Source organism: Coturnix japonica, chromosome 8 (assembly GCF_001577835.2).
Source record: "Coturnix japonica isolate 7356 chromosome 8, Coturnix japonica 2.1, whole genome shotgun sequence".
NCBI lineage: Eukaryota > Metazoa > Chordata > Aves > Galliformes > Phasianidae > Coturnix > Coturnix japonica.
The window spans coordinates 18,833,316-18,861,192 of NC_029523.1; the positions used below are offsets into that span (position 1 = coordinate 18,833,316).

Genomic DNA, 27,877 nt, shown 5'->3' on the forward strand with positions numbered 1-27,877 from the left:
ACTTTCTGCTCTGATTCAGGTGCCTCTGCAATCAAAGAGGACAGGAAAGAACTGAGTAAATCAGGGTTAAAAAAAGTCTGGCAGAGCTTTACAGAAGTGCATTTTCGTTCTGAAAAGAACAGCTTGTTAATTCTTAATGTAGTACCAGAGTAGCTGTGAAATACAGACGTCACGACATATCATTCCAAAAACAGTTCAGTATGGGTAGGAATTATGCCACTGTTAACTATGCTGAGAGGCAGAGCGTGACCTAATGGATCTAACGTTACTATTGCAGCTGTGTGAAACCATTAAAGTAAACAAGCAGTCTAGGGAAGAGGGTGATGGATTTTTAACATTCTCCTAGTGAAACAGGGTGTGCCAAGTCATTGTTTCAGCTGAAGGCCAGATCCTTCCTTACATGTTGTGAGGTACTGAGCTCTGTAGCAAGCACTGAGAGGTTGTGGATTTTCACTTGGTGATGAGGTGAGTCCCAAAATTAAATCCTTTCATGGCTGCCCTGGTGATACAGCTGTGAAAGGCTGTACAGAATGGCATGGAACTCTGCTCTCCAGTGATGTCAGAGGAAGTATGCAAGCAAAAGTAAAACCAGCAATTCATTCATCCTTACCTGATGGGTCCCTTGGGACTGGTGCAGACTTTGGTTTTACTTTGACGGTAGCAGTGATGCTGGCAAATAGAAATACTGATGGGAAACCCCTTATGTGGGTCCTCCCTGATGCAGAGATCATTCTGTTTGTAGTCATTCCAAGGGATTAATTACACTCAAAATTATTCTTCAAATTCATTGTCTAGGAGACTTTTTTGCTACTGTTGTTTAAAGTAGAAGCCCATAGCAGCAGCCTATGCATACTGTATACTGGTCATGTGCGGATCCAAGGATTTATCTAATACATCACAATCCCCTGTTACAGAAGTATGTTTTTGTGATACAAAATAAATACATTTTCAATTGCCAGTAGCCAGACCTACTGACCTATTTCTGCCTGCTATGTTTCTTCCTTGTCTGAGCAGAGTCTGGCACATGGCAACTCGTGACATGAGTGATTATACCTACGCCAATGAAGGATCGTGTTGAAGATTCGGTGCATTGCTGACATGGCCTTTCAGAGGTCTCTAGTTCTCACTGTTCCACCTTAAATCAGCAAGCACTGCCTGTGCTCCTCTCTTTGAAAACCAACCCTAGAAGTTACCTTCAGGCTTCTAATTGAAGTCACAAGATTACACCTGTGCTGACTTGCCTGGGAGCTTTGTGATGCAGATGCAAAAAAAAACCAAAACAAACTCAGAGAAGGATTAATGTAGCCAACCATTGATTTATTGTGTTCTCGGAAGCGCGGGATAAGACAGGCTGCTGTGATGCCCTGACCCCAACCTCCACAATGATTTTTCTCCTTCTGACGTTCATCCACCAAAATTCATCTTGTCCCTTTCCCTTCCTCTTGCTGTAGTGCCTCAAACTTCAGGAGCCTCTTTTGGCAGGCGTGTTCCTCACTGCTGCTCATGCTGGAGCTTTCCTCTGAGCTCTCGGAGAGGAGATGCTTGATTGCCACCATGTCCTTCTTGTTCATTTGCAAGCAGAGGCAGGAGGATTCGCTCACCTTAAATGATTCCCCCCACATATTCTGGCACATGTCGGTCCCATTTGCATACATCTGTGTGTAAGATGAGAAACACACATCAATCACGTTTTAAAAAGGATGGAGTTAAAATCGACTTGTATTCATTTGAGAAACATCACTTTTTTAGAAATGGTACAAAATTATGAAGAAGTCTGCATTCATTCGCTGCCTTGTACAGCTCTGTGCTGTGCTCCATCCCTTTAAGATGTTATTCAGTCCCACCACTGGCAAAAGAGAGTTGCCAGTTGTGAGAGCAAGCAATTACACAAAGTGCAGTGTGATGAACAGCCAGCCCTTTGTTTCCACCCTGGGGCTGACAGAGTAAAGCTGTGTGCAAGAGGCTGCACGACTTGCAGCATGTCAGGACACTCTGACATGTCTCAGGGTTTGAGTGTTGCTGGAAGTGCCAAGTGGAGTGTTTTGAAAACTGGGCTCTATTTACAAGCTAGAGACAGCCCAGTGGAGTCACAGCTCCATGGGATCGCACTGTGCTTGCTGTAGTGTACACCGTGACCAGGCAGAACCTCACAAAGAGAAGGGCTATAACTCAGAAACTGCTTGATGAAAAGAAGATGTACAACCGCGGGCCTTGGCCTGCCTCCAAACAGCTTTATCTATTGCCTCAAGAAATTGTAAGCTGCAGCAACTCTCTGCAGGTGAATTTGGCCTGTTCTTGCTGCTATGTCATTTTGTAAGTCCTCTCTGTCACAGGACCTGTGTGGCCAAACAACAAAGGTATTTCTTGTTTGCCAGGCTCACATTGCAACAATCTTCTGTCCTCCCAGCTTGAGTTTTCCTAAAGAGTGTAAGCTTAGGAATTATCATGTTCAGCCACAGAGTGGGCAAGATATATACTCAGTCTTCCCTGCATTTCTCCTGTGTGTTTGTTGCTGAAGTTCAATCTTTCCTGTTTCTGGAAGAAACTTGAGATACTTCCCAAGCAAAGCTAAGAATGAAGTTGGATGTGGGAGTGATGGCAGGAGCAGAAGCCTTGGGAATTAAGAAGAGACACTGATTCACTTTGTCACCAGGATATCTCAGAAGGAAGCCATGTTTCATCTGTGACAGCTCGAGCAGTCCTTGCTTGTGACACTGCTTCACTATTCCCTTGGCATTTCCTTTTGTGTTGTAATATCTGGGTTCTGAGCTGTCACAGCAGCACATATAAAGATCTGGGAATCTCTAGGAGACAGTGATCTGTGTTCATGGTCAGGAGAATTCTGCGTGGAAGGTGTTCTGTGTGCAAGCAGTTAATGATTATAGATCGAAGTCTATTGTATGGAAGTAGGACTGGGCATCTGTAGTCCTGCAGCTGCTTCTGCTCTACCTGTTTTCCACAAGTTCTCCTTATGAGATGTCTCCTTGTCTCATCACAATTCAAACAACTCTGGCTTGGGTTGTGCAGAAGGCAGGTGAGATGAAATATAATCATCAGATTTAAGAAATCTATTCCAAATAGCCTCAAAGGCTGTAGTATGTAAAACAGCTTTTTACATCTCGCCAGCTTGTTCTGTGGATGCCACAGTTGCTGGAGGACAGTGAAAGCTGGTCAGTGCCCTGGGAGAGATGCAGGGTCAGAAATGGAGAGGTTGTTGCATTTGGTTTTCCCCTTGTTCTCCTTTGGGCAGCAGATCTTAGCTGTTTCTTTCCAGCTATTCCTGTACTCTTAAGCAGCATGAGGCATTTTCCTCTAGTTCCTGTACAGACCCTGGATTTCTACCTGCTTTTAGCTGGTTGTGTGGGGAAATATTTAAAAGCTGTTATTAGTTTTCTTACGTCCATTTGCAGGAGTCGTGGCCACATCCTATTCTTATGTTCCCCATGTTCTGCAATGTGCATTCATGCTCTGATACTTGTTAAATTAGCCATTTAATTTTAACCTTCCTCCAAACTTTGCTTAAAGATCATAGCGTGGCCAGAATGCTTCAGCAAACACACAGTGCCCACAGCCCATTTAACAAAAGTGTACTTCAATTATTGCTTCTGATTGTTCAGCTTCTTGGACGGCATTCTGCTCAGTGCATTAGCATCACTTGGGAAGCACTCTGCTGGGAGAAACATGATAAAATGTGCTTCACTTTAGCCAGACCAAAACTGGCTGTGATCCACGGACATTCTTCATACTCCTTGTTTGTTCCAAGTAGTCCTTACAAACACTTGCATACGTCACTGCATTTGCTGAGGGTGTCAGATGAAAGCATCTGCCCACAATGCCCCGACATGGGAGAACCTTTTAGCCCTTCCAGATAGCAGTAACTTTCTTTTCCATGAGTTGAGTGCAAAGCAAGTGACTCCGGCGTTTATATGTAATTTCATTTTCATATGGGAAATATGTTTTTATAATTGCTCTGAAGAAACTTAGTATTTATTCCTACTTACCATGCAGGCCTATTTTTGGCAAACAACATGGGCAGTGTTGGGTGTGGTTCCACTTAGTTTAGGAATAGCTGCATCTGCCTTCAAGTGATAAGAGCTCTGGATTTGCTGCATGGTTTTTTTCCCCAGCAGATGGTATATTCTCTTTAAGAAATGTTTACCTGGGGATTTAAATTTGAACCCTTCTACCTCTGAACCAGGGACAGTTTAAACAGAGACTGTTTATGGAAATGATCATTTTCCTTTCACTTTGTCTGGACCTACCAATGATTTGGCATATCTGGAAAACTAAGCTGTGAGTTTCCACAGCCCATTTGGTTTTTGGCCATCTTCCTGGCCCTGCTGATCAGTGTCACTGCTACAGAGCAGACACAAATCCTGGGCTCTGACTTTTATCAGTTGCTGAACTAACTTCTGGATGGCCATGAATTTGTGCAGAATTCCAAACAATCCATTTGGGATCTCTGCAAATTGTACTACCAGTCCCTAAGAACTACACTTAAGTTCTGTTCACTTCTTTAGTTTGCACTGGGTTTAGTGAAGTTTAGCTGTTAATAATATCAGTGTTGGAATATTAATAGATGAGTTCATTGTCTCTTTCTGTTATAGGTTCCTTTATCTTTTACTTTCTGACCTCTGCTGTGGTGAATGTATCAGTTCTGCTGGAACATTTACTTCTGTTTCACAAGTATGAATAGTGAATGATTAGATTTGCATATATTTAGTGAGAGATCTACATAAAAATGCTTTAAAAAGGATGAATTTGAGGAATCTGGCGGTAGGTACAGGTATGGCTTGAATTGCTGAAATAAAAAATAATGCACATATTGCATTTTAAACCCACATATTTGGGAAAAAGAAAATACTCTGTGTTCTTTGTGCCCTAACCGTCCATGTTTTCTTACCTCTCTGTATGGCCTGCATTCACGCTTACAGTGGTTTTCTCCACTCCCATCTTGTTCCCAGTCCATCAGCCAGTTATAAGCACAAGTGGAATCATCTTGGCAGGCTTCGTACCTTCATGGAGAACAGCGTGGAAGATACCATTATTTCCCTCAGTGTTTTACAGTGAGCTACAGGGATTCAACTTGAAAAGCCCATGGGCTGCACTAGTAGTGTGGTATGGTCACACTGTGCAGTTTATCAACTGATCTTCAAGAAATGTGCACATTATCTTAGCTTGACATGTGCATAAACTCTGAACCAAACAGGAAGACCTAAATCCCAATGAAAACTAAGCAGGTCACCCATGATGTTTCATGCTCACAGGTGTATGTAGATGGTCTGTGCTCTGCAGCATTCATTCATGGTGATCTTTTCTGCTCGGTTAAGTTGGCTGATGTTACTGGGTAGAGGAAATACTGTGAGGGAGGGAGTTTTATGGATGCAGCCCATCAGCATTGTGGCATAGCACAGGTATCCTGGGAGTGAATTGTCACTTGAGAGAGAAGTGGGGGAAATTTATGAATTACCATGGGAAAGGATGAATGGTAATTCCTGGGCATGAGATGGCTATGAAAACTGGTCAGAGAAATAAGGAAAACCTATAAGCAGTGCAATCATATAGGCTAAGGCTGTCAGCCTCAGCACATTTTCAAAGAAGTTAAGCTTGCAGCACAGTAGAAAAGATAAATGCCGTGTGAGGTGTAGGTCTGTGAGTTTAAATTTTAAGTGATTTTTAAATTGTCAGCAATAATGTAAAGAAAAGCTTATAAATGGCCTGGAATCAGTAAGGTATGCAACTGGCTGTTCTATGTGATGAGAGATCTCATGACCTACCATCACCTCACATCATTTCCTTCCTTCCACTCCTTTTGATGTTCTACTTTTGGCTCCAACTTTGGCTCAAATCCTTAATTTGTTAAGGATCTCTTTCTGCAGATCAGTTAACATCCACTTAGACTTAGTCTCAATGGCTTCGGGCGGTCTGTTCACACCCGTAACTGGGAGTGCCAAAACCTTGAGTGAGAGGCATAGCTTTCAAATAGTGAAAGTAGTGTTTATTATAATTAATTCTTTTGGATATATTTTCTGTTTGTTTTTTTAATCTTCAGGGTCATGTTTCCGAAGTTGCTTTGATATCACAATGACAGCAGACTTATGTTTCAAAATGAAACATGGAGCTGTCATGTAGTCACACAATTACAGGATCTACACCTTGCAATACATTTGAATGTGCAGCAAGGTAAGAAAGTGCAAATCTACAGAGCTGTCTCTGCATAGTGCCTGGAAAACAAGGTCACAGCCAGCACACAGCTCTAAGGTGTTGCTCAGTGCCAGCACTAATTACAAGTGAGTAGACCAGGTGCATTTGAACCCAACCTTTTGTACTTTCTATTACAATGATAGACAAAGTGATTTTAAATATATTTGCAGTGCACACAGAAACATTGTAGTGCAATAGAGAAGTTCCTGCTTCTCATTTTCACATTAAAATCAATGTTTGAAGGTCAGGACCTTTGCTGAAGCTTTGATCAGGTGAGAAGCTGGGATTTGGTGACCCAGCCCAACATGTTCCCTGACCTGGATCCTTCATGGCCGCTCCACAGCGCTGAGGCACGTGGGTGGGAGTTTAGGGGAGGACAGAGCTGCTTTATTGTTTTGTTTTTAAATTAATGCCACCTTCAGTTTTACTTTTCAAACTTCAAGAGCGTGTATTTCAGAGTGTGACTGAACTGGGGTATCCGTGCTGTATCTCTGGCTTGCTTGGGAATCTGAATTAAATATGATTATTGAAATATTTATATTTCTGTTCACTGTTACCTATTGAATTGTTGGGTGAGATGTTCCTAATTACAATTATTTCCTGACCCCGTGGCTTGTTATACAGCAAGGCATAATTCTATTTTATGGGTTTTTCTTTCCCTGTGGAAGTAATTAGGAATCTAAGTTTATGACAAATCATGACTTCTGATAAGTTTGATTTTTTTGCTGTCCAGAAACCCATAAGTAGTTTCTTCAGACATTAATTACAACCTGTGAGACTCTTAAACATTAATATTTAAAATATGCTCTCCAAATATCCCAGCTCCCTGTGCACACTGGGTGAGATATTTGTATTTTGAAGCTTTTGTCTTTTAATTTGGTTTCTTTATAATTAGCTGTTTCTTTGTTAAATGGCACAGGGTCACCTGGCAGGTGGATCAGACAATGGCATGTATATCCATCGGGCTCTTTCAGAAGCGATAGTTGTAGGACTAGTGGGAGGAAGCAATTCTAAGACAATAGGAAGAAAAGGAAGGCCCCAAGCCAGTCAGATGAATTTCTTTTAAATGAAGTCACTGCTCATTGAGAATCCTGTGCACATTTCTGGCCACAAAGCCATGCAGTGCAGCAGGAGCACTCACGGCGTGTGGAGAAAGTAGGTCACATCACTAACAGCACCGAACGGGCTCCAATGAATGGAACACGAACAAAAAATGTTACTTTAAATCACCAGAAAGGGTCAGAATTCTGGCCAAGCTCTTCTCTCGCCTCAGGCCTTAAGCAGGGTGAGGGAATGGCTTTGACACTGGCATTAGGCAGGCATAGAGCGGCATGCACAGTAATGGATCATCTTCACATTTTGATTCAGGCCAGGAGTCTGTGACGCCAGCAGGGGCAATAGATCATTGTTCAGCACTTGTTCAGAGTGGAGCCTTTTCCCTACCAGGAAAAGGGACTGTGTTTTGTCCCTGTGCAGCAGCTCTCCATCACACACGCATATGCTTTCTAACAATAAAAGTTAGAAATGCCGTTTACCTGGAGCTCCTGGCAGTATCCAAGCAACACTGAAGGTTTTGTGATATAATACTGATCCATCCTGTACGTGGCTATAAATCTCAGAGATACGCAGACTGGCTTAAACCAATTCCTCTTTGTGAGCAGGATTTTAAGTGCATGCGTAGAAATCTTAATTCCCTTTTCTTTCATTGTTACATTCTCACTGAATGTAGCAATTTGCTTTGTGTGCTGCTACCAATGTAGATTCTCTACTTACATTGTTTCAGGCTATGTTTGTCTTAGATATTGGTATCCTATTACTTGGCCTGGTAGACCTGTTTTAAAGCCCACTGGCAACTTTGTTGCTTTAGTATCCAAGTGTTTTCACCTCTCAGAAACATTTAATTTGGAGGCTTAAGATTCTGAGTGCTGGGATACAATGTTCCTACTCCAAGACTGGGTCTGAATGACTCCATCCTTCTTTCTGCTTTGGGCATTATTGTTGTGCAGGGCAGCAGCTTAGCGGAGGAAAAGGTAAAGATGGCAAACTGGAAATAAGCAGGAAAAACAAGTGAAAAGCCTTACAAGGAGCTATGGAACCTTATTGCCCCTTGGTTGGGAAGACTGTGCTTCATCCACCTGTGCTCTCTGACTCCTGAGTAACAGGCGTATTAAAGCTCAATAAAGATATTCGGATGCTGATTTGAACCTACCAGTCATCACAGAAGCTCTGACACAGTGGAACAGACTGAATAGCATCAGTATGTTTGGGATGGATCCAGTGAGCAGCGTGCGGAGAACACCGGTAAAAGCACTCGATTCTCTTTGTGAAATCTTCACAGCTGTTGTGGGTGAGAAAAGCCTCAAATAAACACGTTTCTCAGTGTTAAGGTTACAACTTCCATTTTCTAGTCCTGCCTTGATGTGGGTGCAGTACTACAGACCAGGAGAAAAACAGAAAAGCAGCATTTTGCCCTGTTTGTATCGTTCTTTTGGTGTTGTATACAGACCGTGCAATTACCACAGCTAACTAAAGAGTGCACAAACGTTTCCATGCATATTTCAGCTCTATTTGTGTAGCTTTTCCATAAACTTTTGGGGCCTTGGGTTTTCCTGGCACAAATGACTCAAGGCAGCAATAAAATGTAGTTTAGAAGTAGAAAATATTTTCTAAGCTGTATTCTAAGGGTTTCACCGATCTTTCTATTTTCCCACAGCCCAGCTGAAATTGCTTCGAAGCAGCGTTGCTGCTCTTCTGGGAGTGGCAGCAATAGCTGTGACTTCCACACATCTGTTTTTGCTTAATTGTTTAGTACTTTCATTCCTTTATTTCTCTGACTTGCCATGTTTCACAGCTCTCTCATCTAACAGGGTATTAAAAAGCTGGATTATGAAGACATTCTCCAATTCTCCGTGGTTACCAAATGCCCAGGACTACAAGATTTTCTATTCTAAATATTCAGAAGTTTTATTTCTGGCCTCTTGTGCATTCTGTTTGGAAGATATGATCATCTGGTTGGTCTGCTTTCTCAACAGAGAGAAAGAAGCTGATCTTTATTGACTCGGGTTTGCACTCACTGGAATGCGATGGTTGCTGTGCAGCAGAGGTGCAGCATGGTCGTTACCTACTGGGTTTATGACTGCTTTGCATTGCCAGGTCTGGTTATGTATTGAAAGCAAACTTTAGAAAGCATTGCCCTTTCTTGAGCTAAAGGCATAAATCTCTCTGCACAAAAAGTATAAACTTAAGGATTCATGGGCTTTTGTGAGAGGGGAAAAAGAAGAGCCAGATGTTGCTCTGGTGCAGAGGAGAGATGATGAGAACCGGAGCAGGCAGTGTTCTCTTTAGGGCAATGTAGGGACAGTCCATCTGCAGGGAGTTAACGTTAGCTGTGTGGCTGCTACGGCACAGCTCCAGTGAACCAGGACACAGACAACATCAAAGCTGACTTACGATTTACTGAGCTGCCCACATCTGTTCCAGTAGCTGTTGCTTACTTTAATTACTGGGGAATGAGCCAGTTGCTCTGTGAAGTTTGCATAGCAACAGGAAGCTGTTAGGAATGAAACAAAGATCTTACAGTAAGGATTTTCTTTAACACTCTGGTTGGAAGGCTAAAAATATCAGGTGAATCTCTTTAGTCTGTAACGTGATAAAGTCTCTTGGTACTAAGCAGAAGATGCACCCTGAGCTCTGACGTTCTTGTTTTTGGGAGCAGCAGTGTAAATGCTGAGTGGGATAGACTTGAATGAACACTGCTTGGTAAAGGAGTGTCCAGAAAACCCCATCAAGTTTACTACTGCTCTGCCAGATGTTATGTGCTAATGGGTGGTAATTCTAAAAGTTACCGAACAGGAAAAGAGAATTGAAGAAATGTAAAAAATATGATCAGTGTCATTTGCTGAGTATGAAAGTTGAACCTTTTGCAGTCTGTGTGGGAAACTACATGCAACTGCGATCTGCTGCAATTAATGAAACACTGCCATTTTTAATAATTCAATGGGGACAAGAGTTAATTCACTAGAACAATTAGGAGGGAAATATATACTTTAAATATTTTTATACTTTATGACAATAGGCTGAATCCATCTATGATGTGAACTTTTTAAAGCAGATGGAGGTTCTATTAAAGTAAACTCTATCAGCCTTTTAAACAGGTAGTAAATAAAGCAGGTGGGAGTTCTGTAGCTGACTTTGTTAAGGACCAGAGTCTTATTCTTGAGTTGCATGCAGCAAAATGACATCGAGGGAGGTTTTTCAAATGCAACTTATACTGAATCTAATACATTTTTCAGAAGCTAAAGGAATGGGCAGAACAATCAGTGCACACAGAACTGGACTTCTGGACTATCTCCAGCAAAAACTAAACCGCTCTTACATTCAGAATACAGAGTGCATTCGTGCATGTCTGGCTCAGGACTTGGGTTTGCTTTGTGGGTGTCCCCTTCCAGACATCCATTCTTCTGGCAGGTAGATGATGTGATGACAGCAAAGAGGGTGATGGCAAACCTCAGCATTGTTGTTCAGCTCTTTTCCTGTACGGAGAGAAGTCTTTACTGATATCCTTTATTTGTAGGAAAAGTCCTGATAGTAAAACAAAGGGCTGCTTTAAAAAGCTGCATGTATGTACAACTAAAACATGCTCAAGAGAGATAAGCATATCAATGTTAGGACACTCATTCTCCCTTTCCTTTGTTCACCTCTAAACATGCTTCTGCATATTTTTGATTTTTGGCCTATGGAGGATCATTAGTTCAGGCTACATGTTATAGGTTTCAGTATGTAAGGAAAGGTTTTTAAATTTCTCCCTTAGATATGCATTTATCACCCCATTGCTATGCTAGATTTGAAGAAAAGATTGATTAGCTCCTAAACTTACGGAGTTCTTTTGTGTGCTGGGAAATTATGCATTTAATTGCAGTGCTTCTGTTTACAGAATTGAAAAGCCAATAGCAGAGTATAAGGTGGCACTTGAGCTGGATAAGTTATATAGATAACTTGCCTTCATTGAGGTTATGCTCATTTGTACCTAATAATCTGACCAATTGTTTTCTGTCTCTTTTGTAGAGTTCAGTCAGAAATGCAAGATAAAAACCATTTTGTCTGCGAGAATAGAGCTTCTGTAAGTACAGACTACATATTAGTGAGTTATACAGATAAATCTAGAACCTACTACATAATTAAATGCATTATTATTTATAGGCATTATTAATTTAACCTTTAATTCTTTGGTTAAATATTCCTGATACCTTTTTGGAAGAGCTTTGTCTGAACAAGAACTGCAGCTCCTCTCTGTACCGAAACTTTTCAGATGCAAAGAAAGTAACACGTTACAGAAGAAAAGCGCCTGTACGATTTCTCAGTAGTTTCTCACCTCTTTTGCTGTCCTTCTGGGTGAAACTTCTCCCTGGAACAGAAACACTGTAAATTGCGTTTCTCGCTTTCCACTTTATATACGCGCCATCTGGCATCAGCGCTCCAGAATTTGTTTGCCCTGGAGAGTTCCTTGACCCTTTGAAATGCTAACATAGATTTATCTCAAAAGCAGATGGAATGACCAGCACATAATGCCCTTTTATTGCTTGTAAATGTGGACATAATAAACAGGAAAGTACAAACATAGACTAGAATTAGAAAAACAGCAGCTCTCCAGTGTACCGAATACAATTACCTCCCAGCCCCTGCCTGATTTTGCAATGATTCCTTTTGTTATTTTTATTAGATTCATTTCTACAACAGCTTAATTGGGCTCTAATCACAAATTTCACCAAATTAGAAACATTACAAACAATACTTCATATTTCAACCTGACTGGCTTAATTTTGACTGTAAATATATCAGTTTGCTTTGGGTTACTCAGTAATTTTACTGCAGCCTCTGAAGGAGAATTGGTCTCCTGATTCTCAGGCCTTTGCTCTTTGTTCAGAAGATTTCTTTTTTAACCTGCTGATGCTTGCCCTTCTTTCTCTACCTGCCAACGGGTGTCGCAAGCACCAGGAGAAACTGTTGTGTGTACCACTGACAGTAGTGCTGACTGGACTTCCTTACAGGTGTGCTTTCTGCAGAGGGGATTCAGCATCTGAACACAAACAATCACAGAAAGCAGATGTGGTGATTACACATTGGTGCTCTTACTCTGATAGGTTAAATCTCACTGAGCTCCCTAACTAGCAACACACCACCGACTACCTTGCAATTATTTAGATGAAAATAAAAAATCTCTTGTTTCTATTTTAAAACACAACAGTGGTTTGTCAAGTAGTAGATGTGGGTCAGTATTTTTGAACTTTTTTTCCTTGAATAAAGCAAACATTGGCACAGTGGAAGTGTGGAATGAATCTTACAATATGGAGCACCAATTCCTACTCTGGCTGGAGCCTTCCTTGAGGCAAAAGTGCTTCTGCCTTTTTACAAGGCCATTTTCAGATCAGTTTTTCTGTGTTTTCTGTTTTCCAGAGTGAATTTAATTAAAACAAATACAAAGAGATATAATGTAAGTATAGGAGAAACTGAAGTGAATGTAATGCCTTATTGCCTATGCCTTCACTTCATGTGGCTTGATCTCGTGCTGGCTGAAATTGACGGAACTCCTTGCTGATTTGTAACATAAAGGACTTGTGCATATTGCTTGGTACTAAAACCAGTGCATTCATACAAAATAAAGACCACTGTGCCATATGTGCCATATGAACATTCCCTTTTGACCTGGGGATGAGTAGCTGTGCTAGCCAACCTGATGAAAAGCACGTGTTCTATTCCTTACTGCTTGGTTTGTAAGAAATGTATTCGCACTTGTAAAGGTGTTAGCAGCCAGGAGGTTTCTTGTAATGCCTCTGTTTATGGAATTGACACACAAATTATATTAAGCTATAGGAGACTGGGATCTTTTTCAAGCTTTGAATACAAGCCAAATGGGACCACTTGCTGGGAGATTAGGCAGAATTTCTAGCAGCAGGGAGGAAAATTGTCATATGTTTGTGATTTCTCAGACTTGGCTTTGGTTAACAGTAGATGTAAGCAGGCTCAGGCACAGGAGCTTCTAGAGATCTCAGCCCTACATCTTCATCATCTTGATTCGCTTTTTTCTTTCTCCGAGTAAGAAAAAGTCTCAGTATAAGACTGTGAGTCTTATATTGAGAAATGTATTAATGTTTCTTATTGCTTTTCATACTTGAATGGGTTATTATCTTCATTTGTTAATGCTGAATTTATTTTCAAGTAGTCACTCATCTTGTACATATCAAACTCCTGTTACCATTTAGTTGTAGCATTAATATCACTGTCCTATGAACTTATATTCATCTTTTTAAAGTTTTTATACAGCGTTAAAGCAGGCATGATGTTAAAGGTATCGCCACAGACAGTGATTCTGGCACTGTTACATTAAATTATCATTAATTACATTATCATCTGATGATCTGATAGTGGCCAGTGATGTTAGCAGAAGGATGTATCTATTCCAAAACCACAGATGCAGCTTTATGAGCTCTCGGGAGCCACTACCTGCATGTATAAATTCCTTCTACAAGAGCTGCCATTGGGGAATGAAGGAAAAAATGCAAAAGAAATACAGGAACTCGGGCTAGTTGCTAACTGCACAGCTTCTGGCCATTGAGTTCATATCTATGTCAAACTGACATCTCCTAACTCAACACAGTGATCCCTTTTTATTGAGTCTGATCTCTTTAATGACTGAAGTAAGCTTTAATGGTTTTATATTTCTGTTAACTCTACAAAGCTGTGGTGGTGAAGGGAAAAATTGTTTGTGCTTCCAACCTGTGACAGCTGCCAGAGCTGTTTCCCTCCTTGGCAACATGGAAGTGTAACAACACTGTGGCTGGAGTGAGATGGAGTTTCACAAGTGTAAATTGGAGCATTTGGCCTATTACAGCTTTATTATATATGGTGATGCGTGCTAATGAAATTAATCTGCTCGCTCCTCATGTCTCAGTGGGAGCCTGCAAACTTGGAAGTGTTTTTCTCGTTAACTGTAACAGGCAATGCAATGAAGAACACAGGTTGTTTTCTAACTTAGTGTCATTCCTGAAGCTCCCTTGCAGAACCGTGTTTAAAGTTGCACTAAGTGTCGTTTATTTGCCAACCAGTCTGTACACTGACTTTTATTTTGTTAGACTTCAGAGCTGTGGGTTCATATTCACAAGGCTGCTGAATGCATCATGTCACAAGTCAAGCTGAATGCCAGAGGAGACGCTCCAGATGGACCCAGTCTGGCACTATTGGCTCCAGAAAGAGAGAAAAAAGCTGAGGTCAAATCTTAACACCGCCAAATTTAAGGTGCAACTTGTTTATGTTCGCTTCAGCACGGCCAGTGTTTTTCCTTTTATTTGTGTATGAAATACACCACAGGATGAAGTCAGGCTTGCTTGCTTTTTTAGCAAATGTTGCTGTGCAAGTTCCCCAGAAGAGGAATGACAAAAGCACCAGTAGTTTTATATAACCAGGAGAATGAGTCAGTGGAAAAACAGAAACAAAAAGAAAGCCCACAGATTATAATGAACAGTGTGTTGAAAAAACTCACAACCCGAACAACAAAATGATCTCTGGAAAAATGTTACTTCAAGCCCTTACATTAGTTTTTGATTTTCAGAATTAAAGGGGACAAAAACCTGCTTATTTGAGCTTATTACTAAGTTGAAAGAACCTCTTGAAAGCATAACTGAATGCTGTTCCTTTGCTTTACTCTTTCATTTGCTTCTCACGTTCTGTTGGGCTGTTACTGTGGGGTTCCTGGATCCACAAGAGATTGGTGCAGTTTTTTATATCTTTATATTCTTATGTTACAAAGAACCGTGTGTGGTTTGGGAAGCTTCTGACTGACTGTGTGCTGTCATCTGGTCTCTCACAAGTGACAAAGAAAAACACGGTGCAGTTTGGCCTGTGCTGCAGAAGTAACCAATTGCAACACTGCCTCTGATTTAGAACGTTAATATTTGATTGAATTTTTGCAGCTACTTATGTACAGTTAATTTATTTTTAGGGGAATATTTTTTATTATTACTTGTGAAGAGGTGATGCTGGATGTCCCTGTGTAAAGCAGTGGTGTGATGCTGTGAGATGTGTGGTGCCGATACTGGATTATGGGTGGCCACATCCCACAGCCCCATTTTGTGCCTTCATTCTCTATTGCTCCTTTCTCGCCACTGTGTTGGCACAGCCCAGTGGGGTTTTGCTCCCAACCACGTGCGGAACTGATCCAGCAATAGAAATGTAGCAATTCTCCTGCCTGCAGTGTTACCAGCCAAATCAATTTCCCAGTCCAGTTTATAGCACAGCTGTGGAAACAGTGGTGTTGCAGTGAGGAAAAGGGCGATATATCACAATGAGAGAGACAAAGAGTGGAGGGTAGGACTGGCAGTACTTCTGTACTTTTGGTGGCACTGCCAGCCTCTGAGCCCCATTGTGTTACTGTTCTGTTGGGTTTTTTTCTTCTTGATTGGTACATTGAGCACCTTGTAATCAAAATGTAGAGCCGACAGGTCTACAAAGGAAACAATGCAAACAGAAGGTAACAGTGAGATCATACTGGTCAGCATGTTAAAAGGCACTGACAGGAAACCACAGGATTAATCATTGCTGAGCTTTTCCTGTTAACATCAGAGCAGGGATGAGTTCTAAGTAGGACACGGCTGAGGTCAGTGCAGTGTTTCTGCAGATGTCTGTGAGGAATGACTCCCATGCATGACTTATTAGCTCTAGAAAGCTTTGCTCATTGCCCCACAGTGAATCTGTCCTTAGAAAATTGACCACAGCACTCTTGGAAAAGGTACATTTTCCCGATGCTTTTCTGTATGTTTTCACATCTCTGTTGTATCAATCAAAACCTTCTTTCTTTTCCAATCCCTGTGCAGCTTATTGACACTCTTTTCATCTCTTCTCTTTCTGTACAGACAGGTTAAGTCTCTACAAGTGTTGCAATGCAGCCCTCCACTGCACACCTGCTGGATTTCCATGGCTTGACTTCTTGTGTGTGTCATCTCAAGGTTATTTCCTTAAGTAGCAGTGAAATTATGTGTAATTCTCTCCTTAAAACTCATCTTTGGGTGCCTAAAGAGGCTGACAGCAGTTAGGAGCTGGTGCTGCTCCTGCTGCCCAGCATCTCTCTGTACCCCACGTGTTTCCCTTTCTGGACCTTTTAGAAACACACAAACGTATGCATGTTTATACACATGCAATTTGTTTGCTGTTAGCCCCAGGGATAACAGCTCAACTGTGGCAATTGCTGTAAAATCAAGTCCAAGCTGACTGTGAAGGCAGTGTATTCATTGATCTCTTTCTGTCTCTTTAAAGCTCTGATGTGTTTGATGAGCTTTTGTTGCTAAGAAATGCTGTTAGCTTGGAGAGGGCTTAGTGCGGTAGCTAAATCTCACAGCCATGCCTTTAAAGGATGGTACAGAGGTGGTTAGAAGACCAGACAGGAGTCACCTTAACGACATATAGCCGACATAATAGCTTGTCATTGCTGGCATTCTGTGCAGGTGTAGCACAGCGCATCCCAAGGTACTGTGCTGCCTTCCGGGCTGATGGCACATATGCCCCCATAGCTCAGCACTGCCCCCATAGCTCAGTACTGCCCCCATAGCTCACACTGTCCCCATAGCCCAGCACTGTCCCCATAGCTCAGCAATACCCCCATAGCCCAGCACTGTCCCCATAGCTCACACTGTCCCCATAGCTCACACTGTCCCCATAGCTCACACTGTCCCCATAGCTCAGTGCTGTCCCCATAGCTCAGTGCTGTCCCCATAGCTCAGCATTGCCCCCATAGTTCAGCACTGTCCCCATAGTTCAGCACTGTCCCCATAGCTCACACTGTCCCCATAGCTCACACTGTCCCCATAGCTCACCCTGTCCCCATAGCTCACCCTGTCCCCATATCTCTCCCTGTCCCCATATCTCACCCTGCCCCCATATCTCACCCTGTCCCCATACCCCCATTCCCCCATTCCCATTCCTCCCCTCACACTTTCCCCCCCCGCCCCATGTTCCAAATCTCGCTCTTTCCCCCATCCCAAGTCTCGCTCCTGTTCCCGCCGCGATCCCGTCGCTCTCGCGATACCATCGGCCGGCGGCGGGGCGGTCGTTGGACTGGCGGGGCGTTCCCGCTTCGTGCTGGGCGCTCTCGCTGTGACAGGCGGTGGCGGCGGCGGGCGGGCATGTCCCTCCGCCCCGCGCGCAGGTGGCGGTGGTGGCGGCGCCGCCGGTGGCGCCGGCCCGGCTCTGCGTGAGTCCATGGCCGGCTCCCAGCCGCGGGAGCCCCGGTCGCGCCGCTGAGGAGCCGCCGCCGCCGCGATGAGGAAGGGCCGCTCCCGGGGGGACAAAGCGGCGCCGCCGCCGCCTCCGCCGCGGAGAGAAGCCGGGCGGGCGGTGTCCGTCAGCGCTGCGGAGCGGAGAGCCGGGCTGCTGGGGGGCGGCGGCAGGAAGGAGCCGGAGGACAACAGGGCCGGGGGACTACCCGGCCGGGAGGCGCCGGACAGGGTGAGAGCGGGCGGCGGGGCCGGAACGGGGGGTTGGCATGGAGACGGCCGACCCGCGTGGCGCTGCCGCCCTACGGCGCTGCGGCTGCCGCAGGGTGCGGGGCTGTACGGCAGCGCGTGGATCCGAACTGCCGGCATCCGCCGTGTGCGCACCGGGAGGGTGAGCGGGGAGAGGCCGTGCTGACAGCTCGGCTGGCCGCTGTGCCGTGCCGTGCTGTGCCGTGCCGTGCCGTGCCGTGCCGTGCTGTGCCGGCTGCTGGTACTGGTGGTAGGTCCTTCCTGGGCACCTCCTGCCGGTTGCTCCTCATCATCTCTTCAGTGATGATGCGTTTTTTGTGTGTGTGTGTGTCATCTAATGTCTTCATTTTTAACACAAGATGTGATTTATTTAATAGAGATACAGCAAAATGAGAGTGTTTACACAGAATCAATACATGCACTCGTGTTGGTTTCCCTCCCACAGAAAAGGTCAGTTCCCTACTTAAGGATACAAGGGCTAGAGACCCAACAGAGCTGACACTTTGCTTTGGAGGCAATTTGATGTTCCTGGCTTTTTTTTCCTTCTTGAGAAGAAAGCATCACAAACAGAAAGATCCCCTCCTTGCTTTGTTTTGCCGTTTTACGGAGCAAGATGAAGTCCTGTTGGTGGGCACCTTTTGTGAAGGAGTCTTAAATGTACATCATTATGGCAGATGTAATTCCAGTGTGAAACAGGAATAGCTCTACAGTTGTGTTTGGAAGCCCCGTTTGTTGGCTGTTCAGTTGTGAGCCTCCAGATGTAGCTGCTTAGCAGGGCTGTGCCCATGGCAGGCTGCTCCAAAGCCCCATTGGTGGTACATGGCTTTGCCATGCTTAGAACCAGTCCTGACGTTCCAGATGCAAAATACTGCTAGGACTCTTAGAAACCCAATTCTGCCTTCAATTATAGCAGGCTGGTATGTTGGCTTTGACTAGTGGGTGCCTTTTGAATATAGGCTCTTCTGAGACTGGGCTCTGGGAGCAACCAACAGAAGGAATAAGTAAAAGCTGAAGAGGTGACAGCCTTGTGCTCCAGTCTGTCCACTCATATAACGGTTGGTGGAACTGCTGTACACAACACAAAGGTGTTTGCTGCGTTGTTGTGACGCTGTGTATGATACTGACGTGGAAGCTGTGACTCAAAGTGTTTACAAACTGTGTATACAGAGTGCACCACATCATCATGTGCGGAATGCTCAGGAAGCTTCATCAGAACAACATTAACGTGAGACAGGAAAGGCTGTAAATTCAGAACTGCCAGTGTTTGAGACATAAACTTATTGAAGGGGAGAAGCTGGCAGTGTGCTCTTAGCTCAGGTGTTCTGACTGAGGGCTGGTTTGACTTGTGGGAACAGGTTGTTGTTCTGGCAGAGAGCTGCTGTGATGGAAGGTGCCATCTTGGTACCTACCTGTGCAAGAACCCCCCGAACTCCAAAGGGCGCCGTCTCATCTTCTCTCCCCTTATTTGTTCTATTTGAAGTGGTAGAGATTCTGTAAACGCAGTAAACAACTTGAACTAAGTGGGTGTGTTGAGCAACATCAATAAACAGGTCACAGAAGCCTTTCTCACAGAGTCTTGTCTCTAGTCTCAACAGCTCAGCATGCAAAGGTCAGGAGCTGCTGGTGCAGTGGGTGATGGCAGGACCTTCTGAGATGCAGAAGATAGTGATGTTTTATTTCCACACTGACACATGTTTCCTTTGGGGTCACCTCTGTTTCAAGCAGCTGTTGTGTCCCAGGCCCACAGCAGCGTGCACAGCCACAGGGAGCTGCTGGTGGTGAAGTCAGGTTTTGCTGTGTGTTTGCCATGCAGTTTCACACGTTTGTGGTTGGGAAAGACTAAGCTACTCCCAGTGTTGGAAAAAGTACTTATCAGACTGTGACCATGGTAGTTAATCGCTGTGCTGACCTTCTGGGCCTTTGAAAAGCCAATCCTTTAATGTGCTGTGCTTATAGATCCAACGGGTACGTACAATTAATGTTTGCACTTCTTTCTTTTTGACTTACTTCAGAAGATGATGCCGACCGTACTTGGTCACATTACAGAGCCCGCTAACCTGTCTTTCTGCGCTGCCAAAAGCAGATGCTTAGAGAAGAGCATAGTGTGGATTGAGGAAATACCTTTTCCAGCCTCCAGCAATTTGTGGCTCTCAGATTTCCGGGGCTGGAGGTGATATTTGTTTTTAGTGCCCCCAGTGGGTTTTTCTTCTGTGAATGTCTCCAATCAGTATTTGAAGCTGTATATACTCATAGTGTCCACAACATCCTGCAGCTGAGTGCTGTATGGCATGAGCACAACCTGAGAGGAAAAAATCTCCTCTTTTTTGTTTGCTTTTCAATTTTCCACCCCTTTGTAGGTGTGGAAACTTTGTGTAGTTTCTTTGCTGGAAGAAACAGCAAAAAAAGAGAACTCGTGTTCTTATTTACCAATCCCTTGCTCGTGTGACATCCCGAGGAGGTTTCAGAAGTGATTCTATTCTTTCTTTCCAATGTCCATACTGTTTATTTGGCATCTTTAGCAGCGCTTTTCCCTCTTAAACACAGTGCTGCAGGGATCAGAGGGGCAGGGTGGGGGTCTGCTACCTTTAATCTTCTCACTTCATAGTTTATAATTGTGGATATGAATTTAGGTGCTTTATTATTATTTTTTTTTTCCTACTTGCATAGCTGTGCTGACCAACATCTAATCTGATCTGCTATTTCACATCTTACCTAAGATGTATCATTCAGGTTGACTCCAGATCCTTGGCCATCACTTCTTTAACCTTGAATAACTAAGCAAACTGTGGTGTAAATGTTACACTTATTTCCTATGTCTTCCCTTACAGCATTGAAGGTATTGATCCCAGAACAGATCCTTGTGGGGTTCTGTTAACAATCCTCCTTTTTTTTGTAGGAGGGTTGTTTACTCCAACCTCTTATTTCCTATCTGTTAATCAGCCAGTTAGTAGTTGAGTTGTGCTTCTTATCCCATGGCAGTTAAGCATTGTTGCCTGGTGGCGTCTTTGTCAAACACAGCCCTCTTAAATCTCTATAAAGGATCAGCTTAATCCTCAGATATGACTGCAATGAAGGAGAAAAACGGAGTTGAGGTGAAATGCTTAAGGTGGGTGATGGTTGCCCTCATTAAATGGTATATAATAAGTATTTAAACATTATAAGCATTAAATTGTTTCTATATCAGGCTTTCATAGTTTGATACTTTGTGCTGTTTGCTGTGAGAGATCCTGCATGTGACACTGTGCTTGGCAGAGTTGCTTTTATTGTCGTTTTCTACTTCAGGTAGAAGTCAAAGATCAAAGTTCCAATAGAGAGGAATATTTAATGGTCAGAAGATACGACTCGAGGGGCTTCTGATGAAGGCACATGAGACCATGTTTGGTATGTAGAGGGCAGGTAGCAAACAGCAGCTGAGTGTTTCCATTAATACCAAGTTAATCAGACTTAAAAAGAGGTGGGCCTTCATGTGAAAGGTAATGAGTGCATCCATTGTTTTGCCTCTGGGAATCATGGATGGAAAAAGCATTCAGAGGTCAGGTACAGTAGCAGGAATGTGGTGAAGATTACTGAGGAAAACTGAACTCAAATGAACTGGCAGAGGGAACTGCAAGTTGTAGAGGCAGCATTCTGGGTTAGATGGAACCTTGGACTTGTATAAAGCTTAACTTGGCTGCTCCTGACCATGAGTTGGGCTGAAGTGTTGCTGCACTTGGGACTCTTCCGTTCTGTGTGTTTGTTGTATGGGAGATGTTCAGTTGAAGCCAGCAGGTAAGCTATATACCGAATATGGAGAGAACTGGAAAATCTCTTTAGTCCTGGTTAATTTCATATTGTCATGCTCCTTTCTGTGATGCAATGGACCATCTCCAGCTGTAAATTTTGGGGTGGCTGAAGAGGTTGAGGCCTTACCTGTTCCCCAGACTGTGTATTTTAAATGTTGCAGTCAGTTGGAACTGTAGTGCTACGGACCTTTTGAGTGTAGCACAAGTATTCCTTTCTCTTCCTGTCTTTGCAGCTTTGTAGTCGTGTTGGTCCTGCAGCCCCTGTGTGTTATTGCAGCCATCCATTGGGATTCCTCCATGTGCTCAGGCTGTGCAGCTTTCCTGAGAAATTAAAACAACGTAGAAATGGATCTTATCTTAAGCTTAGATCATGGTGAATCTGTCACCTCTTCTAGAAAGCTCTGCCAATGTTTAATTATTCCTGCAGTTAGGAAACTAAACCACGTCTTATTTCAAAGCTTGTTTTGTCTGACATCCAACTTTCAGCTGTGGAAATATGCCTGTGCTAGCATAGGCATTAAGAACTCTATTATCTGATATATTTTCCATGTATTAACTATTTGAAATGTAAAATCTGGCTTTGGCTGGAACAGAACATGATGAGTTCCTTTGCTTTAAGTGCTTTGCACTTTCCCCCCAGTTGTTCTTGCAGTGGGTGCACCAAAAGTAGGCAGCGTTCTGCTGGCACCTCCAGCACCGTGCTCACAGACAAGGTTACTGCTCAGCTGTTTGATGGCTGCCTGCTTACATCTGCAGGGATTGCAGTCCCACAGCTGGGTGTATCATATGGGAGAAAGTTGTGCAATGTCGTGTCTGTGAGGATATTTCTAATGCCCGTTTTCAGGAACTTGCACAAGTCATTCCTAGGCTGCTTTTAAACATTAAGTTAGAAAGCTTATCCACTGCTTTCGTGTTGTCTTTTAGGGAACAGCAAAGGATCTTTTCCACTGCCTTCTCATCCTGTTCATTTGTTTGGAAAGCAGTCGGTAACCAGCAGGCAGAAAGAAACTGGCCAAACCCCAGAGTCCTACTCAAATTTGTTTGGCCTCCACAGCTGCAGATGAGCTGTTACCATGCTTTCCTTGTTGTGGGGCAAGCCTGGAAATTGAAGGCATCTTTTCTTTTTGTCCTGCTCAGAAATGATGCTTCAAATATAATAAGTGTTCCTGCTCTCTTTTTTTTTCTTTTCCATCTTGGTATCTTCAGGGCTGTTAAAGGCAATACCTCTGTTGTGATGAGCCCTGTATATACTGCCTGTCAGTTTGGGATTCATTGGTTGTATCTGCTGTGAGTCATCCCTTTTGCTTGATAGGTGAAGAAGCAACTTCTTGACTACGGTTGGTGCTTTGCTTCTGAGCTTTGTGTGCCCTTCTGTCTCTCAGGCTGCTGCTGAGAGCTGTGCTGCTGTTCTACTATCAGTGTAGGCCCTGTGCTTAACAACTCACAATGCTCTGCATTTTGCCTTCATGTCAAAGCACAAAAACTGGGATAAAACTTAAGTTCTGCGTGCTTTTTTTCTCCAGAATAAACAACCAAATGGATCTATCACGACTAATGCAGGTTTTGGTATTCAAATTACAAATTCTACAAAGGCAAATATAGGTTATAAATAGCCTGATATGTTTCATGGACATTATTGCTCCATCTTATCAATGGATGGAAGGACTAATGCTGAGTTCTGGGAGATCAGAAACCATCTGTTTACAGGGATGCTCCAGCTACGTGTTTTGGGGTGTTCCTGCTATTTAGGGCTGATTGTAGGACAACTCTGTCCTGTGTCTGTTTCATCAAAGGAGCTAAAGAAAATACTTACGGAAGACATTGCTAAAGACTACCAAATCACAGGCTGTCACTATGACTTACCATGGACAATTCAGAGCTGCTGTTTCTAGACCTCAGACTTCCCTTCTCCCTTTCTTTGCTATCTTACAGCTCTTATTTCAGTAAGAAGGCAGAACAATTTTGTTTTTCTGAGAAGATACCAAGTTCTGGCCTATTCAGCTTCTGATATGGTGAGCCAGAGTGCATCTTATTTCTGTGCTTGACTGACAGGCATTCTTAACTCATCTCAGAGTTTAATTTCTTGTATTTATCTCTTTCTTCCTTGGTTAAATAAACACCAAAAAGGTAGTGAAGAAACCAGAGTATTGCAGGTGAAGAAGGAACTGCTCCCTGTTCTTTTTCTCATTTTTCTGAGGAAACAAGAACAGAAGGTAAAGAGCAAAACCCCTCCAGGTTCTGTAGGTGTGTCTCACTGCCTTCTCCACATTCATATTGATGCCACAGCTGCTGCTGCTCAGTGCCTTCATTAGCCACGGTTCTGCTGTTTTGTGTTGGTGAGGCAGCAGTGGCAGCTGCTGGTGCCGTATTGCTTGGTCTGAGTTCACCTGTGTGCTTATGGTGATGTTCAAAAGTAAGGGGGGAAAAAAATTGCTGAAGAAAAGGTTCGTCTAAAACCAGGCAAAGGGGAATGGAGTCAAGTGACCAATTCTGCAATGGTTTTGTTAGATAACAGCAAAATAGAGCCAAAGGGCATATGGCACTTCTCTGGTCTGATGCCATAAAAACATAATGTCTTTCAAAGTTAAATATTAATGGGCAAATCCAATATATTTCTATAATTGATACATCGGTAGGTGTTGCATCATCACACAGATGATTTGGCTTGTCCACGTGAGATTTAGATTTCCTGTCACTGCTGAAGATAAGAGTAAATATTGTACTTTATGAAGAAGATCATTTTGCATATTAGAACAGCTAAATGAGAGTGGAGGGATGATGAGTGTTTGGATGTTCCCATTGTTGATGGTTTGCCTATGAGCTCAGCAGTGCCCTGTGTTCACTGTCTGAGAGGAGCATATCAGTCAGGAGCCAATAGAAGCCTTGTGTCATAAGGGGATGGATTTGCTGTGGAAATGCTTGTTACAATCACACACCACTATGAGCTGGTACAGAGCAGTAGAAGATCCAGGGCTTGGGTTAGGTACCTACAGAAGCCTGAAAGACTGTGGAAATATTCATGACTGCTTTGAGAAGTAGCACAAATAACACGTGTGTCATAGAGTTACACACTGCTTGATTTCCACGTTGAATTATGTCGTACTGTGGTGCCTTTTTTGTGGTGACGTGGTACTGTTTGAAACCTGATCAAACTGCTGCTCAGTGGAGGAAGAAGTTTGGTCAACGGCTTCTCTTCTTTTTGCAAGTCACAACAAAACCTGTTTCAGCAGAGCAGAGAGAACTGACTCATTTTTACTGTTTATTTTTTGTTTTTGGGTATCGTGTTAGATGTCACTCTTTGGCTATATGAAATTGATGCTTTCTACTATCTCAGTGCATTAAAAAAGATCTGAAGGCCTTATTTAATTGAATTAGCTGTATTATTACAAAGGGCAAAAATACATGGCTACGGAAGCTCAGTTATGTATACAATGAGTTATTGGGATGTTCTTTGGCCCTTGCATTGATCCTTGGTTTTAAGATGGGGAGAATCTGTTCCCAGCCCTGTTCTGCCAATGTTGCAGGCACTGCGCAGTCTGCTGACTGTGGGCTTTCAGTGTGAACTTGAGTCGTGTTGATGTGCACGAACCTGACAATCGGGCATTGTTTTTGTTCTCGAGCAGAAGAGAAGAAATACACAGCTTGTCCTTGGAACAGAATTTGGCTCTTGTTTCTTTGGGGTGGAACTTGATGAGGGGAAGCTTTTGTGTCCAACTGTAGAAACTCAATTTCTCTGTGCAGATATTGATAAGAATTGAATTAGTATCTTCGCCTGACATTTTATGTGATTTCTGTTTAGAAAAGGTAAGGATTAAGGACTTGTTATGTTTCTGAAGGCTTACTTCATTTCTGCAGTCCCAGTGTCCTGTCTCCTTTGGTTGTAAGGCTATTGGTTGCTCTATGTACGGTCCTGCAATCAAAGGATGATTTTTTTTCCCCCCTATATCATACATGCAGCTCTGCTGTTGAGTTTCAGGGAGTTTTTCCTCAGGTAGACTTCGCATCGTGCTTTTTATGTTTGCTGTGCATTGGTGCTTCTCATCTGTGCAAACAAGTGAGAAGATTCCGGGCTGTTCATGGCAACAACAATAGTGATGCCAAGAGATTGGAGCTTAGACTCTTACAGACCACAAAGAGCATTTAATTTTCTTTCTTGATGTAAATAATGACCCTCCTTAGTGATGGTAACACATTACCATCAATCATGGTCTGTTTTCATCACGTATACAAATTTTTCCCCTGTGCAGTGTTTATTATTTAGATAAGTTCAGTAAATTGAGATTAGGTCTTAAAATTGTATTACTCACCATCTCTAGTAATTGAATTGCTCATGCCCAGGTTTGGCTCATGAGTTACTGCTTTCTTTCTCTGTAGGCAGCTTCATTTGGAAGAGGGTTCACAGCAGCAGGTGGGTTTGGTCTCATCCCTCTGTCCCTCTCTGTCTTGGGATGGTTTTCAAGGGCTCCGTCTCAGACCAACAAAGACTTTTATTTGAAGCTGTATTGAAACTTAAATCTTCTGTCATTTTTCCTTTGGAAAGTGCTTCTCTTTTTCCAAAGAAGATTGAAAATCTAGTAGATATTGTACCTTAGGCCTTGAATTCAAGAACTGCACTATCCTTTTCCTTCTTCAGACAGGGTTCCTAAGGTGTAGGATCAATGCTTTGTGTAGATCACTGTGGTGCTGTGTATTTCCATGTTAGCACCGAGCATTCAGGCTGATACCATTTAATCACAAATTGCTCTGTCTTCCAGACTGTGGTGCCATTAGGAATAAAGCGATTCCGCCTTTCGATGATCTTCAAAAAGGGCGTGATGGTGCACATAGTTGTAAATATTTACTTCTGCTTTTTAAGAAGGCTTTTAATGCATTCCTGCAGCTGGGAGCACTTGGCAGCAAAGTTAACAACTTGAACTTCCCTGGTGAAAGGACATGAAAGCTTCCAATTCATTAGCTGTAATCAAGCACGCCTTGGAGTTGTTTCCTGAGGAGTCAACAAGGGAAGGATCTTGCCATCAGAGCAGCAAGATGAGGGTGTACCTTGCAGTGTTATGATGCATTTTCATTTGCTTTCAACTGTTTTTCTTGTCCTTCCTCTGTAATCTGCATTGTAAGCATGGATGAGTGCAGGCAGAAGCTGGAGGTACTCACCTGTGATGTGTGTGTTGTGCTGTGCCACTTTATCACTGCAGCAGTAATGCTGGGCTCCCTGCTGTTCTGATAATGTCACATTGATAATGAATAAAGCTTATATATTTACCTTTGGTGCAGTATTCGTGCTAGTTTTGTTAAGGACCCACATTTACTGTTTAAAACAAAGGGAAAGGCTGAGAAGAAAAATGCTTTTCAGATACAGGCACACAGAATCTTGAACCAACTGGCTCTTACTTATTAAATAACAAACAGGACCTGATTTTTTTTCCATTTTTAATGTCAGCAGTTTTTACTGCTTAAAAAATCATTTTGAGTTATAGCTGATGGGTGTTACTCATTTCTTGCCTTCCTTACAAAACAGGGTCATATTAGTGTATTATTTGCCAATTTGTCATCTTTCTCCTTTTTTTCTTTCTTTCAGCAGTATGTGAGAGGTCATTTCACCTTGGGCTATTGTGCTTGCTGGGCATAAGAAACCTTCCATTTCTGACTGAGCAAAGTATTGTGGCCTGCAGATTTGTGTGCTCAGTAGTCAGAGTTGAATGTTTTTGCTTCTTTTAGAGTTTTGGTTTTTTTTAAGGAAGGTTAGTGGTCATACAACATTATGTGCTTCCAAATTACGTTTTGACTTATAACACAAAGTAAATGTAACAAGTGCTGACCTGTGCAATGTTAGATCTTCTACGCAGGCCCTACAGACGAGCCCTAAGTGGGGTTTTGCCCTACCATCCACCTGCTGGTGTTTCAGACTCAGCAGCTGTGTGTTATAGCACTTCATTTGTTGGCTCAGGGAGGTTTATCACTGAGTGCCATCACATGGCCATGCTTCTTTTTTCAACTCAAGAGTGGAAGTAGGGCCCTTAAAATTGTGGTGGCTTGTGCCACGTAAGGGATGCTTCAGCCACTCTGTTCTATTTAGTAACTGGAAAGCATGTAAACAGAACTGTGTTATCACTGCAGAGAGTTGTCCTTACCCATGGATTTGAGATGTTGTGTAAGATCTTTGCCCTTCATGTGTGTTACATCTTGCTTTAGGACAAGGACATGGAAGATCTCTTCTTGTGTGTTGTTTTCCCATTGACTTTATTAGGGCTGTTCATGTAATACTGCTGTACTTCATTTGCAGACAGCAAATCTTTTTTTCCTCTCCCCAAAGAATCTTGAAGTTTTTTGAGTGCAGTCTTAGTTTGCGTTTGACAGTTTGAGGCATAACACTGTAGGCTGAAT

The 27,877-nt window shown here is 43.0% G+C and overlaps 2 protein-coding genes across 14 annotated transcripts in view; one reads left to right on the forward strand and one right to left on the reverse strand.

Annotated features, from left to right (window-relative positions):
* The window catches only part of MAST2 (microtubule associated serine/threonine kinase 2), a 175,805-nt gene that overhangs the window by 7,295 nt on the left and 140,633 nt on the right, over positions 1 to 27,877 (forward strand). For 9 of the 12 annotated variants that reach the window (XM_032446368.1, XM_032446372.1, XM_032446369.1 and 6 more), the window contains exon 2: positions 11,269 to 11,323. In XM_032446368.1, the coding sequence (XP_032302259.1) occupies positions 11,269 to 11,323 (55 nt within the window). Of the gene's footprint in view, positions 1 to 11,268; positions 11,324 to 14,333; positions 14,497 to 17,370; positions 17,698 to 27,877 lie in introns of those variants that run through there. The other 3 variants (XM_032446373.1, XM_032446375.1, XM_032446376.1) reach the window with 2 other exon arrangements.
* Positions 1,297 to 11,707, reverse strand: LOC107317492 (riboflavin-binding protein). Of its 2 annotated transcripts, none has more exons than XM_015870260.2 (6): positions 11,576 to 11,707; positions 10,580 to 10,736; positions 9,655 to 9,754; positions 8,414 to 8,542; positions 4,904 to 5,015; positions 1,297 to 1,655 (listed from the first exon to the last, which is right to left on the reverse strand). In XM_015870260.2, exons 2-6 carry the CDS (start codon positions 10,716 to 10,718, stop codon positions 1,419 to 1,421), a joined length of 717 nt encoding a protein of 238 aa, XP_015725746.1. In that variant the 5' UTR covers positions 10,719 to 10,736; positions 11,576 to 11,707; the 3' UTR covers positions 1,297 to 1,418. The 2 variants fall into 2 exon arrangements, with proteins under 2 accessions (XP_015725746.1, XP_015725748.1); XM_015870262.1 differs by lacking the exon at positions 11,576 to 11,707 and adding an exon at positions 11,451 to 11,569.